At 36.0% G+C, this 15,264-nt stretch overlaps 1 protein-coding gene across 1 annotated transcript; it reads right to left on the bottom strand.

Annotated features, from left to right (window-relative positions):
• Nucleotides 1-3,901: 3,901 nt before the first annotated feature.
• Nucleotides 3,902-12,669, bottom strand: LOC108548004 (venom allergen 5). Its single transcript, XM_017900757.1, has 7 exons — nt 12,567-12,669; nt 7,282-7,403; nt 7,057-7,138; nt 5,905-6,068; nt 5,522-5,622; nt 4,087-4,181; nt 3,902-3,948 (listed from the first exon to the last, which is right to left on the bottom strand). The coding sequence occupies exons 1-7, from the start codon at nt 12,667-12,669 to the stop codon at nt 3,902-3,904; spliced, it is 714 nt and encodes a 237-aa protein (XP_017756246.1).
• Between the last annotated feature and the right edge of the window lie 2,595 nt (nt 12,670-15,264).

Here is a 15,264-nt window from a genome sequence, read left to right as displayed (position 1 = left end):
AAACCTTCTACTCTTCAAGAGTCTTAGAAACGAAACTTCGGAAATATCGATATCTGAAGATTGTTCGCAGGTGTAACTGAAACATAACCAAACTTAATAAGAGTTTTTTAAAGACCTAGTTTCTTTTTAAAAAATAGCAGAATCCTTCGTGTTTTCAGTAGAAGACGCCACGAAAGTAGAACTCACTCCACGTGTCTTAATTAATTCGTTTCTCGATTCCTTGCTGTCGTTTCTCAATTCGTATTCGACCCAATTCGTCGAGTGGCCATATGTCACTAGTAGACGGACATTTATAGGGAAATTTGATCCGTAAGGCAGGAATGTGTCAATCGCAAATCGATTAAACGACACTCAAGTTTACGATACAATTGTCGAGCTTTGATTATACAGTATATGAGATTGAAGTTTTTATCGTCTTTCCTCTGTAGTAATGATTAATTAAGAAATCGATATATTAGACGTAAAGTAATTTGGTATGTTTTTTATATCAACATGTTTCTAACAATTATTTGAAATTTGAATATTTTTCCATCGTATGGCAGTTTTAAAGAAATGCCGTCTACGTTTACATAATTTCGCGTAACTTACGTGAATAATAGAGGCTATTTTCATGATTAAGTTTGTACTACGTGATTCATAAATAAAATTTGAATTTTGTTTAAGGAAAGCATAAATAATTTATACATCCGATAAAAAGCGCTCGTTTTCTGTTTAGAATACTATCTTCCATAATATTCTCCATATTATTTTGAAGTATGATTTTTTTCGTTACTTAATAAGGAAAACTTTTGTGGACTTTAATCGTATATTGCAAAATACGATCGTAAATGTTTCATTTAATTGTCCACATGGCTAGTCAAATCCATTCGTTTCGAAATAAATTGGCATTTTTATTTTCCTAGGCTCTTTGTCCTCTTTATTTGCATCGAATAAAAAACTCATTGTCAATGATCTTGTTCTTCACCTTTTCGCTAACTATTGCTCCCAAAGACTAAATTGCTGTCGAATTAAAATTTAAATGGCAAGTATATGCATGTCACATACGGCTGGTTTATGGCTGATTTGAATATTCGCTGGGGGGAGAGACAGAGAATCCCCCAGTTGCAGTTCTATAACTTCTCTGAATCAACGAACGCGTATCCATTTGCCTAATTAGCATAAGTTTAGACTAAAAGCGACCGAAAATTCGTTTCATTGCGAATTCATTGCGAACAAATACACGCGAAAAAATACACGCGAATGGCAATAAATTTCCTGCATCACGTTCCCCATTCTCACAGCATAGCCTGTCGAACTGGTTCCAGCGCTATCTTCTCCTCATTAACCTTTTTGATTCTCTCCAAAAGGTGAGTCAGCTTCTTCCGAATTGCGTAACCAATGGACCGTTAATAGGTATATTAATAATTCCCTCTTTTTTTATAACGAAGTCTGTAGAAATAGCGTTGACTAAGCTGACACGAAGAGAACAGTCTGAAGCACCATCCTGGCTATCATTATTCAGAGATCATTTATTGGAATCTCTCAATGATACGTCTCCGGTACACTGACCCTGTTGTAAAATCCCAACTTCGACTCCTGATCGACTGTATCTCACAATAGTGTTTGGCTTTCATGCTGAAGAGCGATGCCCAAGGCCATTGTCCTGCAGGGTACCAACTGTTATTCCAGTAGTTTGCGTGGCAACGGCTGTAATTCAAACACAACACAGAACAGTCACGAAGATGTTTTGTTAAGGTTTCATATACGGCTTCGTCATTTACATTTTGAGACTTGTGTTACTAGGCGTGTTATTGAAATTTCGAGATCTTAACAATTATTACAATTACAGTTTCGAACATTTTACCTGGGAACAAGAAAGTTAAGATGCAAATATTAACATTGAATACAGGTTATATGTATCGATAAATACCTAACCTACATTTTATCCAACCTTGTTCTTGCTGTAAGAAACCTGAAGGAAACTAATAGATTGAATCATAGTATGAACTTTTTCTGAAGATATTCATAAATTATTGCATTGTTCCAAAAGGTAGGAGTATTGTCCCTAAAAAGTTTTAGGTTAGGTTTAGGTTCATGTTAAGGAAACCGAATGATTTAACCTTTCCCGGTCTTTTTCAATTATCTCAAAGTTGATTTGTTAAATTATTATGTATGTGGAAAGGGAGGACAAAGATTTTGGGCCTTTGACACAATTGATTTACACTTTAGTAGGGTTCTAACCAATAAAGATGATGTATTAGCTGGAGAGGAAAGATAAATAAAACGTGGAAGTTTTTGGTATTTTGAACATGTTGAAAAGTATAGAGAATCAGGGTTAGGTTTTGGAGACTCGGACCCATTTTTTGGATCGGATGACACAACGCGGTAGGCCAAATGCAGCTGACGATAAATCCAGGAGAATTGCAGAGGAAGCCTGCCGCTCGGATATCCGGGTTTTCGTTGTCCCCGAATAAGGGAATTAAACTTTATTGCGCGATTTTTGCGTTCGTATAATCCGGCACTTTATCTCGTCGTTGTGTTTTATTAAACGATAATTCCGTAGGCGATACGTCTGTATGTACATTCGTGTCGCTGGTCTTCCTGTTCGAACACAAATTTTGTTGCCTTTCCTGTTTAATCCCTTTTACTTTCGTTCGAAGCGTTCAGATTTGTTTCAAGATGAAAAATAGCGAAGATATATTTCCTCATTCATATTGCACGAGGAAAATCGGATCAGCTGAAATTAAAACGATTAAACAAATTTTCTATAAAGCTTTCTATAAAGTTGATCAGGAAGTATTCGACGAAATTGGTGCATCTGTTGGTAAAAAAAACCAGTCCGTATTTTCTCTATGTTACCGACAATTAAAAGGCTCGAAACGGATTGAATTAATCGAGACAGCTTGGAAAAAGAATGATTGCCGTGCATGGGTTGCGAAAAAAAGCGTGCGCCGTATCTTTCTTGCGCGTAAATATTTATATCCGGCGTTTGCAGCTGCAGTCACGTAACAGTCGCGATGCAAAATGCATAGAAAGTGCAGGTATCAAACGAGGTGCAGCTTGCTGGGATAGTGTAGAAGTTTTATTCGCATAGAATGTTAGATTCCGAAGATGTTTAAATCCTTGTCGTAAAGATTATATTTCGTTCAAGTACGTGAAAAAGAAAAAAAAAAAAAAAAATATGTAAAGATAGGGAATCGAACCGCAAGCAATTTAACTTGCGATTAATGTCACGATCGAAATCGAATATAGATCTGGCACTAATCGGAAGTTAGTAATAGCCTGAGCCATCTAGTGGCCTAATTTGGATTTAATTTTATTTACAACTAGCGATCGAATTTAAATGCAACATTCCATTTATGAAATAAATATAGATTCAGTTATTAAGTTGGGATTAGTTGTAAATATTTTTTACTCAGTTCTTTTACATTATATAATTTCACAATGTATTGATATTTTCAAAAATTTGTTTTCCACGTGAACGATATTATTTCGTCAAACCAGTGAAATCGCACTGCACGTGATTCGTAATATTTGTATCGTATATCGTTGAAATTCGAACAACGATTCGTATTTTCAAATATTTCGAATACGAACACCCAATTAACTTTGCTACACATAGGTAAAGAGATTTGCTAGCGAGATCATCGAATTTCAGTTTAATTGGTTAGATACGTTCAATTCAGTGTTCGTGCAGTTCACAGTGCATACGTATTGCAAAGAGGTTAGGCACGTGGAACATTTAGTATGTATTTTAACGATTTTTATACAGATTTGGTTTCTACAATTACGGACTATATTCAGAGACTAGAACGAATGAATCGGATCGGATAGATAACAATCTATCGATCAATCTTGACACGTAGTCGTTGACAAGCGAAGAGAGCCACTTCCCCTTTCTATGTCCAATGTATAAAAATTATCAACCGTAACTGCACAGTGCTCCTAGATGGTAGTAGTGTTCTCCAGCTGAAAATAACAACGTAAATTCATTACAGAGATGCAAAGTTAAAGGGAGAGAGGTCCTTTTTTCGAACAATGAATTCGTAATGCTTCTTTGCAGACATTAATCCTAATGATTGGACGCAATTATTGCATGAAACTCACAACAAAGACCCGCATATCGATTTGAATAAAGCATTCCGTAACTGCCACAGGCAGGTTGGCCCGATTGATACGGTTGAAAGCCTACCAAGTTGCCGCTGTAATGGAAAAGAATAAAATTATGTGCCTAAGAGAAACAATTAATTGCATAGAAGGTAAGGTAGGAATCGTCAAATAATCGCAGAAAAATTTATCTATAAATATGATTTTAGCGGATTTTCGTAAATTTGACGCTTTTTCTTCTATTTTTGCATGGAAAATTCATAACGAACGAGAAATTAGTCGGAAAAGTTTAAAAAAAAATTAATATAGTTCCAACTATTTAAAAAATAAATCATGGAATTGAGAATCCTTTTTTATTTCTTAAAAATAAATCAAAATACTATATTTGTCTCCTATTGTTGTCAAAATTATAAAATTTAAAATTATTCAAATTATGTCATCTATATGCAAATCGATGAAGTAACTCATTACTTGATTGTGTTGGCAAATGAGGAATAGCGATAGCTCAGTGATTAGGATTATTAATTCGAAGGTTTCAAATTTGAGTTTTGGATTACACGTACCAAAAAAGAAGATAAAAAAGCGTTTAAAAAACATTGGAGAAATTTTTTACATTTTTTCAGTAAAATAATTAAAAGTGTTTTGAACTGTCTCGGTCGTTCATTTTAGTGATAAAGTGAAGCTTTCTTTAAGAAACTAGAGCGAAATAACTAGAATTAAAAAATGCTCTTAAAATAAATATTTTCTCCATATTTTATCAAAACTGAGTTTTTCAAATATTCAAATTCATAGTATCAACCTTATCTCGAAAAAAATGTTCACATTTTTATTTTGTATTCAACTCCGCAAATAACTATAAATTACTTCTCAAATTTCACCTGTATAATTTATTATCTTTTTTCCTTTATGTATTCTTACATATAAATTTTTCAGAAATCACAAAGAAATGCAATCACTCTTGATTTGGCAGAAAAAAATTAGAGAATGTCGGGAACCTATGAAAATATTTTGAAAATTCGATGGGATCGCAGATTCGTGAAAATTGTCGAGGATTCGTCGAGGACGGAGGCCTTTTTAGAGTAGAAAAAAGCGGTATATATAGGTGTGTTCAATTTGTTGACGGTAATAAGCTGGCGATCGACAGGAAATACTCGAGGAGCAAGGAAATTTATGGTAGGATTCAATACGTGTCGCGTTTCGTTGGAAAACCTTCGACTTTGCTAGGAGAAATATCGAGGCCACCGATTTTCCTGTCCCCTCCTCCGAGGCCGATTAAAAATTGATTCGAACTGAAGTGGTAAGAATCGAACGAAGCAGACCACTAACTCTAAAACATTAAACTTCGAATCTTCTTTGCAGAAAATTTGCGACCTATGTGCGTTCGTTTGGTAATGGAATCGAATACAGAGGAGATTCGCGAAAATGGAATTCTCACCCGGGCCCATAGTTGCATACGTAGTTCTTGGTATAGCCTAGGGCAGGGTCGTAATAGAAGGAATAGCCGCAGCCCACAAGGTATGTGTCACCCCAAACGATCTGGAAGTAATTTAAAACCTGTGTCATCCCTTTGCATATTTGAGATTCCTTGTCAACGGTCGGGATAGAATTCTTTTCACAAATTTCTCAAATTCCTATCTTTTACTTTTCCTCTTGTTGGCTCTCTGTTAATATAGGTTCTTTTAATGATTAAAATTATTATGCCGACACCCCATTTTGATGCTAATATTTGACTGGATTTACAATTTGTAGGTCATGTGGCGATCAGTCGTGATGGCTTTCAATGATCAAAGGACATATGCATGAAGAAGGAGGATTAACCTGAGTATAGTGGCCATTTGTCGCATCATTGTAACCGATTCGATAGTGCTGTACTTCGTTGAACCAGTCGGATATCGTGTGTCGCCAATCTGGTTGGTCGTCGTATGGTCCTGGCGGCACTGTTGTCCATCTTCGAAAATTATTTTGTCCCACCGAGAACCTACCTGTACATAGAGTGATGTTAATCATGATGGATAGTCTCCTACGGCTCTATAGGTAGATAAATGATCGTGCTTTCTGTCACGGTAATTTCTCGTTTCATTAAGATATCGATCGTTACGTAGATTGTAAATCAACGCTAAGACATACGAATAAACCGGATGCCTAGTTTCGTGTATTATCATCTGTTTTAAGAACAAGTTAGACTAATTGTAAAATTTGTAAAATAGACTAATTATCTTGGACCTCTTTATCCACTAATGAGTAACTTTATTCTTTTATTTTTATAAAAGGGATAAATAGTGGTATATATCATTGCGTATAAGATTATAATTAACAGACATTGGCGTAGATTTCATGGTGGATGTGGTGAGTTAACACTAAACATACCAAGCGGGGTCAAATGACCCCTTTAAAAATTTACCTTACAAATCGTACATTCATTGTTATTTCTTTCGTTCATCTGACTTCCTGTAAATTCTTATATTATCTGATTGTTTAAGTTTTTGCTTTCCGTTTTTCTTTTCACTTATTTTTTACTGAGAAAAATTCTTTGCATACTTTATATACCACGAAGGGTCATTTGACCCCCTATGGTAAGAATAGATGTGTGTAAAATACCGGTACGTTTAGTGTTAAATCGATGTATTACTGTAAAAGCCCGAAAATTGGGAAATTCTAACCATAGACAGGTGGAAAAAGTTCGTTTTGGTTGGGGTTAGAGTTTATTTCCTTTTTATATATAATAATATAAAATATAAAATATATAATAATATAAAATAAGGAATAGATTACACAAATGCTGTAATCAGAAAACAGGGTCTACTTCAAGAACGGTTTGCTGGTGAATGGTAATATTCTTCACGTACCTACTTCGTCTATCAACTATACTTTTCATAGGTAAGTTTTTCATGGCACTTCGTTGAGGCATTACTGGTTTACAAAGTGACTTAAGAATAATGTTTCAGTTGCTGTAATTACGAATCTACTCACGGACATTCCTCCCTTCGTCATGGTCCTTGGCACAGCGATTTGTCCACCTCTGTGCTGCAGCGGCCAGTTCGTCGTCCCAAACCTGAAAAAAGTTCCCTGTCTCTCATTTGCACGTTCTGGAGATAAATTCCCGTGATAGTTGCCTATAGAAGCAGTCACAGGGCGTCAAAAGTACCCTGCGAGAGGATGTAAAGGCAGGTAAATGAAGTAATTGCTACCTCTTACCATTTCTCTCATGTTGGCAGCACTGGGTTGCCCATGAATCTGCCCCAGAGCCACTAGTTGTCTCAGCCGATTATGCTCGTCTAAGATGGCCTGTTTCTCCTCACAGGATAAACCCGTGGATCCTACAAACAAATCCACACATGATCAAGTAAATCCATCATGTTGAAGGCAACAAGTTAACCTTTCATAGCTATACTTTTCTTTAAAGAACTAAATTCTAGTCAATTACTTTTCATTCTGATTTGAAGAATGGGAATTATTAACCTCTTGTGCTAGAGATTTTACTTATTTTTGAGAAAAAGAATTATAATTTATTGGAGTCTCCTGCTTTGATCTAGAAATTGTAACTTGAGGAATTAAGATTGCTATACAGTGCAACAAGATTATCAATAACATCTTAGAAACTATAGAAATGTTTGGTGTTAGGTGTGACTGTATTTTTAAAGTTATGTGATCCTAGAGATGGTTAAGAATTCATGATTAAAAGAAGTTGAAAGCACTGGAGACGTGGTAATTCCTTTAGCAGTTTCCACATTTTAGTACTCCTGTAACAACAGGTACTAACTAAATTAGAAACTTGATCATTTTGAACATAGAGACTGCTAAGTTCCTCTAGCCTTGGAGGCATGCTATGGATGATCCAATGTGAATTGAATTTTCAGAGAATAATTGGAAGATGTACAGACTGATTCAAAAATAGTACACGGAAAATAAATTTCTCCAGTGAACTATGCTTGAAGGCCAGACAGTGAGGCAAACTGTTCTATTTCTGTTACTTCGATCGATCGTTTTAGTGCATTTTAGCATGTATAAGATGTTTCAAAAGAATCGTGCAATTATACAAACGCATTGCCAGTTCAAGAAAGTCTATCGCCGTACTGAAACTCCTTGTTCCCCTTTTTTCGCGTCCCTTTCCATGGCCAATAGCATTGGCCAACTCGCCAGTAAACTTCCCTAGTATTCTGCTTTAACGACGTTCCCTCTGTCTTTCCACAGACAACTTTCGTCCGCCGTATTCTTTCCCCTAATAACTTTCAGCTCACCGACAAGGACAAGGAATGCAAATTTCTCCTCCGCCAGGGCACGAATTGGCAATCGAATTTCCTCGCTCAAGCCCTAGGGAATTTTTAGTAACTTTTTCGGTTTGCAATACGGTTTACCCCCGTATCGTAGCAGTTGACTCCAACAAATTTAATTTTATACTGTTACATAGATATTCGATATATTTGATACACGGATATTAGATTACCGTCTTAGCAATATTTCAGTTAGATACAAATCTAACCTATGTTTTACAGTCCAAGTACGAATATAAATTTTTATTTTCGAATTTATAAGTGGAAGCTCGTAAAATTTCTTTAAAATATCGCGGTTCACTGATCACGCGTGAAACGAGAATTCTATAGCGAGTTATTTTGAATAGCAGTTCGCCAGACATCTTGGCGCCTGTGCGCGTGCGCGCGGACGTCAGCGCGCACGGATTTCCCGTAATTAACCGGCAACTGCTTTAATTCGTGAATGTAATCGAATTTCGCGGCCGCTCGCACAGCTGAATACGATATTTTTAGCGTCGAATCGATGTTCACCGTCGTATCGAAATGTAATAGATTCCAATTTTCTGCCCGTAAATAATGTACGAGCTGAATTATTCATAAAGCTAGGCCGGCACACGGTTGGACGAAAAGCAGAGCAACGAGGTTTCTCTGAAGCTTCTTCCCTCGCTCTTTTCCCACGTTTATTTCTCCCTTGTCTTTTTAATTACGTTGAATTCGTTCGGTGGTTTACATTGAATTCGACGAACAAAAAACATTGCAAGCCACGAGAGAGGTTTCCTTCCTTCTCTTTCAAATAATAGTAACAAATAATCGTTTTCTGTTTGTTGCAAAAATGTTAAAAAAATGTTTCTTTTAATACCATGATTTTTCGAATTCGTTATTTATATCGTGATAAAATATTTTTTAGGAGAAACATCAGTATGCAGTTACGCATGGCTATTTTTAATTACGATTGCGTAATTGACTTTAAATTTAGGTTAGGTTAGGTTAGGTAAAAGAAACTCGCGTTAATCTTCGCTTAAAATTTGAACATTTGTGGAATATACACGTAGTCGATTCGGCACGGTAATATATCGGCCGAAATGGCTGGAATTAATTTTTACCACGGAAATATTCAGCTAATTTTATCTTTTAATAGACACGTTCTCTTTTTTACGACAGAGGAGTTACATTCTCTCTCGGTTTTGCCGTAACAACGTAGAATTATTCAAATTCAGAATCGCACCACGTTCGCTGTACAACATCAGGTTACCACGGAAATTAAAATAATTTTCTTTGTTTCCATTCCCTTCAATTTTCCGCGTTTTCATCAACGCGGAAAACCAAAGTAACCAAAAAACGATATGGAACGCTGTATTTACGACCAGGTTATAACCACGGGAATATTTTGGATTAATTAAATCTTCTTCCTTTTATTCAAATATGCGTTTAATTATATCAAGCGTTTATATTTCAGGCTATACGGAAATCTGTATAATTAACAATATTGTAAATATAAATATAAACATTTAAATCGTCGTCTATATAATTGAAAATTATCGGTAGGAAATATAAAAATAAAAAAATGTTCGCATAGATAAATATTTAAACAGATATACTTACGATAAAACATATTTAATTGCAAAAATGAGTATAAAAATTTAGATAGAAACTGCTCAATTATAAAACTCATATTTTGTTATTGTATAGTAACAAATGTATATTACCGAGTTAGTTCCTAGTTTTTCCATTTGCAATGTGTTAATCGACATTTTGAAATCGGAAATTAATATTTGATTTTGTCAAAATTTTAACTTTACTTAATTATAACAATGTATCGCGGTAATTTTCACGCGGGAGAGAAACGAGCGAAATGAAAAACGACGCGATGGCGGATCAGTTGGCAACACTGGGAGCGCGTTGGTTTCTTTTTGCAGCGGAAATGAGCAGGGCTTGGCCGGTACGTAACGATTCGGCCGACACCTGCTAACTCCATTCTCTTGTCGTAGCTCCCTGGTTAAATGGATTTCGTGGGAATGGACTTGCCAGCTTGTTAAATAAATAGTTCCAGGCTGCTGGCCTCCATTCAAAGTTTCCCGGTTATTTTCATTCCTCGAAGGGAACGTCAGATCGCATGTTCTCAATCGTCAATTAGCATCTTCGAATTTCAATTTCTTCCAACATCTACCCATGTATTCATTTTTCCTCTAGACGAATTTCCCTAGGATTGAAAAATTTGATTTTCCCGCTAGATTTTCCTCGTTTGCTTATTCCTTTCTTCATTGCGTCTGCCTTCTTCGTCATAACCTTTTCGTCCAAACTTGAAATACGTGATCGAAACGAAAACGAGTCATGGAAATCAGCACGAAGCCGACGAGGGTGCCGCATTTCAGTGGAATTTCGAATTCGATACAGTTCCGCGATTGTGCTCGTTCTCAATGGGAATATTCACCGGCGGGACGGAGATACACGATCGTTGAACGAACTTGACTAATTGCCGGCTGGAAACTGTTATTCAACGGAGACCGAGCGTTGCGTCAGGCGCGGCGCGGAAACAAAGGGAGCTGCTTTTTCCGCGGTAATTGGACGATCCGTGCTTTCAGAACATTTAAAATACCGAAGGAACGGAACAATTAGAAGGCGGCAGATAAAAAGTCCAAACAGATAGAAATGGCCGAGGAAACAGGGTAAATTGATATTTTTGGCGAACTAGGAAGATGCATTTGGGCAGTACGGGAATGGACAGGAATTAATTTGATCGTTTAACGCTAGAATTTTTAACATATAACGTGGAGATAAATATACTATATATAAATCAGAATAACTGAAGTGGTATAACGAAGATACATACACAAGTACATAGAGGGTAATGTTAGGATAATGAGGAAACAAAGTATGGTGATTGATTCTACACCTAAAAATATGTCGAAAAGGAAGAATAATGTTTTTCTATTGGATGCTCCGTTTCCGAGGAAATCGGGTTTGAAAATTCGTGGGTGCACCTATATTTAGTCGAATTTCTTTCGAGTATATCGAAAAACTGTCTGTTTATATTATTTCGTCATTCTATTTACTTAATGCTAATGTAGAAGGTAGAATCATTAGCAATGAATATAAATAGAAACGATCAATATACAGCGTTGAGACTTGAATAACCGAACATACTCCACGGAGTTTTAACCATAATTTTCTTGAAAACGAGGCATTGAACGAAAAAATTGTATTCCTCTTTTTTGGTATATTCTTAAGCGTAGAATAAAATGTCGTTCGTCTTTTTTCTATTTTACCTAAAATTTTATCTCCGGTTATTTATTTTCATTGTAAAACTTCGATTATTATTATTTATTCACAGTACATTTGCAGAATATAATAGAATTTGTAGAATTGTTGTAGGAATAACTATATATTTTCAGTAATTTTAGAAGTAAGATATTTAAAACGAGTCATTTTATCTGGACTGGTAAGTCAGATGTTAAAGAGATACGTTGCTTATGTCCAGTCACGTTTTTATCGCATAGTGGTAGATGGACAAGCTGGAAATCACACGGTGCTGTAGAGATTATTCAAATCGTCTCTCGACGGGATGAATCATCTGAACTAGAAATTCTCACGCCAGGGACAAAGCGTCCGTCTAACAGAGTCAAGTGCAAAGATCGAGGTGTCATTTTCCGGAGCGAATTCCTCGGCCCTTACTCAAATCTCAACGGATGAACGAACGTGTCTATCGAAAATTGTTTCCCGATTTTCCTTTTCATCGAAGTCGAATATAATATTTTCTGGACTTTTCTGTCACTAATTTTTTTTCATTCATTTTCTTTCATTCGTTATCTCCCAATTTTCTAAATTTTTAATTTTTCGATTTCTAATTTTTTAATTAATTTTACATTTTTTTCAATAATTTATTAATTGAATACAGTATAATTACCAACATTTTCCTTTCCCTGGTCCATAATTTCTTTGTATTATTTTTTTATTCTACTCGTTCACCATATTTAGTTTCCCTGTATTATAGTTATTTTTTATTTACCATTCGTTAATTTTCAATCTTCATCTACTTCACAATTTTCGTATTTTTAATATTATTTTTAATTTCGAATTTTCGGCTTTTTAATTTGAAAATTTTCCGATACTCGGATTCACTAATTACCAATTTTCCAAATTTCCCAATAAAGTATTCAGTAGTCTTACGACAATAGTGACATTGTAATAACTTACCACGCGTCAGTACCCTCAAGCAATAATTCTACTCACTTAGCATAGTCTTTCCGGCGCAGGAAGGCCATAGACCGTTCGCCAAGGCCATGGTAACCAGTGCCAAGATCAACGTTAGTTGCGCAATTCCTCTGACCACCATTTTCTTTCTTTCCCTCGATCAAACTGTCCTTCGAACTAGGACTCACGGTCGCGAGCAAAGAGTCTATAATCTCGGCACCAAGGACGAAAAATCAGTGAGCAAACTGGGCAAGTGCGAAAGGTTCACCCGAGCACGTGACCATGGACCGATCAACCGATAGTACTGGCCGATTTACGAGTCAGAACCGGTCGTCGGAAGCAGACGGACTAGTAGCTGACCACGGTCGCACGGTGGCCTTTATATTCACCTGTCCCATGGCTTGGTCCATGTAATTGTTCGTGCTACCAGCTTCCATGGTAGGGATTGGTTGCATGGGTCAGGGTGACGGGTTCCAAGGCCATCGAGGAAGGAGTTTTTCTATGCAGCAAATCGGTAGATGTAGAGGTGTAGAAGATCTACAAGAGTATCCTGACGAATTTCTATTTTCTAGGTTTGGACTTGACTCATTGTTAGGTAGACGTTAAACTGAAGGTATGATTCAGTTAGGTCTGAGACAGATTTAACCATAGTTTGGATTAGATTGTAGATCATAGATATATAGATCAGCAATATTGTCTGATCGATTTCCGTCTTATGGATGTAGAGTTGAGTTAGACTAATATTAAGTGAAGGTCAGTTTGAATTAGAGATTTTTACGTAGCTGGTCAGAGCTACAGCTGTAGGTCTGTAAGAGTATTTTGACCAATTCCCATTTTAGCAATTTGGGTCTAGGTAAATGTTAGACCAGACTTCTCATTTAATAAAATTTGGACTAAATTTAAGATTAGTTTGGTTTAACATTTTTTTTTGGAGTGGAATCTAGATGAACAGAAGATCATAATACTTTGTCCAATTTCTATTTTGTAGATTTAAATCTGGCTTATTGTTGGGCAAATATTAGATCAGAGCAAAAACGATTAGATTTAAGTTCAGTTTTCATGTAGCAAATTGGGCTTAACGTTTTCTTTTTGGAATAGACTCTAGATCTACAGAAGATCATAATATTGTATCCAATTTCTAATTTACAGATTTAGGTTTGCCTTAGGTAGATATTAGATCAGAGTAAGAAAGATTAGATTTAAGTTCAGTTTTTATGTAGCAAATCATAGATACTTAGAAGAACAAGAATAATATTTTGACCAATCTTTTTTATGATAGATTTAGATTTACCTTAATCGAACATTAGGCTGGAGCTAAAGTCTAGTTGGAACCTAGGCTAGATTCAAGTTCAGTTAGGATTAGCAAAACGTCAAGCCTGAATCAACTTCCAATTGAGTCTGTATCAAACTTCTTAAACTGGTATTAAATCAACGTTAACTCTTCAGGTAGGGTTACAATTAAGTTTGAGTTAGGTTCGACTCAGACAAATCCACGTCAGCGCTATATATATGTTTACATTTACAGGTTTTGGTTAGGCTTTGGGTAAGTTTAAGTCTCAGTTAAGTCAAGATGAAATCACTGTTATCTCTAACTCTGGATTCAATTAAGCCTCGTTTAAACTTCTCTCAGCTCATGACACTCGGTCTGAATTGCATAGCTCTTAGGATGGCGTTAGATTTAGGGCTGAGTGTGGTGGAAGTACACACCTAGTCCTATACAGAGTAGTCTGAATCGTCCAAGTTTAATGCTCAGAAACGTGGAGGCTGATACGTTGTCTATTGGGAGTTTCGAGTACCATTCGTCTGTGTCCCTTGTCTTTTTATCGAACTCATGTAGATACTGGAATGTATTTCAGTAATTGATGTGCCATTGCTCGTAGACGTATTACGAGATTAACGACACTCTATGTCGATGTGTGTTGGAGTTGATATTTCAGCGAGTTAAGACAAAGACGAACAAAGTTTCACGAGGGATGCTGCGCACTCTACCAAAGGCAACGATTAATTAGAGCTGACTAATTGCTTCTGATTAAACACTGCTCGCATCAATATCGCTCCTCGAATACGGTTTTCGATTATTCTTCTCTCACCAATCCCGCGAACCTTCCCATACCATTTATGAACAATTATTCATCTGAGAACTCGTACAAACGCAATGGTATATCGATATTTGCTTACTGGAATAATTAATTATGGGAATTAAAAACACTGTCCAACAAATTTTAACATTTTCTGTAATCTATAATATTTGTTAACTGAATTTTGCAGAGTTTACTTTCTTGGACTCGAATTTGTAATCGAAATTGCTCTATTATACTCAGTTTCCAAACTATGTGAGTTTTTCATAAAGGTATGATTTTTGGGAAAAAATTAAGTATTACATAAAAAATGAGAAGGCCAGGAGGTCCATTGTTGTCTTGCAAGTTAGACGAGGGTATCTTGAGTTTATTAATGTCCATAATTATAATTATTCGTTCTCCAGAATAATTGTAATTGGTCCTCGAATTTTAAAAATAAGCTTTCGAGCGCACTTTCTACGCATGTTCTTGCATTTTTACAAAAATGTATTTATCTCATATGAATTTACTGCAAAGTAGCGTATTCTGTAGACCTTTCTGAAAATGCAGTCGTCGAGGAATAATATTAGAATGATGTTTAATATTCACAAAATGGTGAAGCATATAAGGGGAAACCGTAAGCGGTATTTTGCCGCCACGCCGCCATTGTTGGGGTATTT

This window comes from Eufriesea mexicana, unplaced genomic scaffold, assembly GCF_001483705.2.
Source record: "Eufriesea mexicana isolate 0111107269 unplaced genomic scaffold, ASM148370v2 scaffold1369, whole genome shotgun sequence".
NCBI lineage: Eukaryota > Metazoa > Arthropoda > Insecta > Hymenoptera > Apidae > Eufriesea > Eufriesea mexicana.
Note: the sequence above shows the minus strand (reverse complement) of the source record. Positions and strands in the feature narration are given on the sequence as shown.

What these genes read in the sequence shown, in the direction of transcription:
- LOC108548004 (XM_017900757.1), bottom strand. Translation starts at nt 12,669, where the DNA reads ATGGTGGTCAGAGGAATTGCGCAACTAACGTTGATCTTGGCACTGGTT. An exon ending in GTATGCAACTATGGGCCCGG is followed by an intron (nt 4,182 to 5,521) that starts GTGAGAATTCCA and finishes TTTCCATTACAG; the next exon opens with CGGCAACTTGGTAGGCTTTC. An exon ending in TCGATATGCGGGTCTTTGTT is followed by an intron (nt 3,949 to 4,086) that starts GTGAGTTTCATG and finishes TGTTATTTTCAG; the next exon opens with CTGGAGAACACTACTACCAT.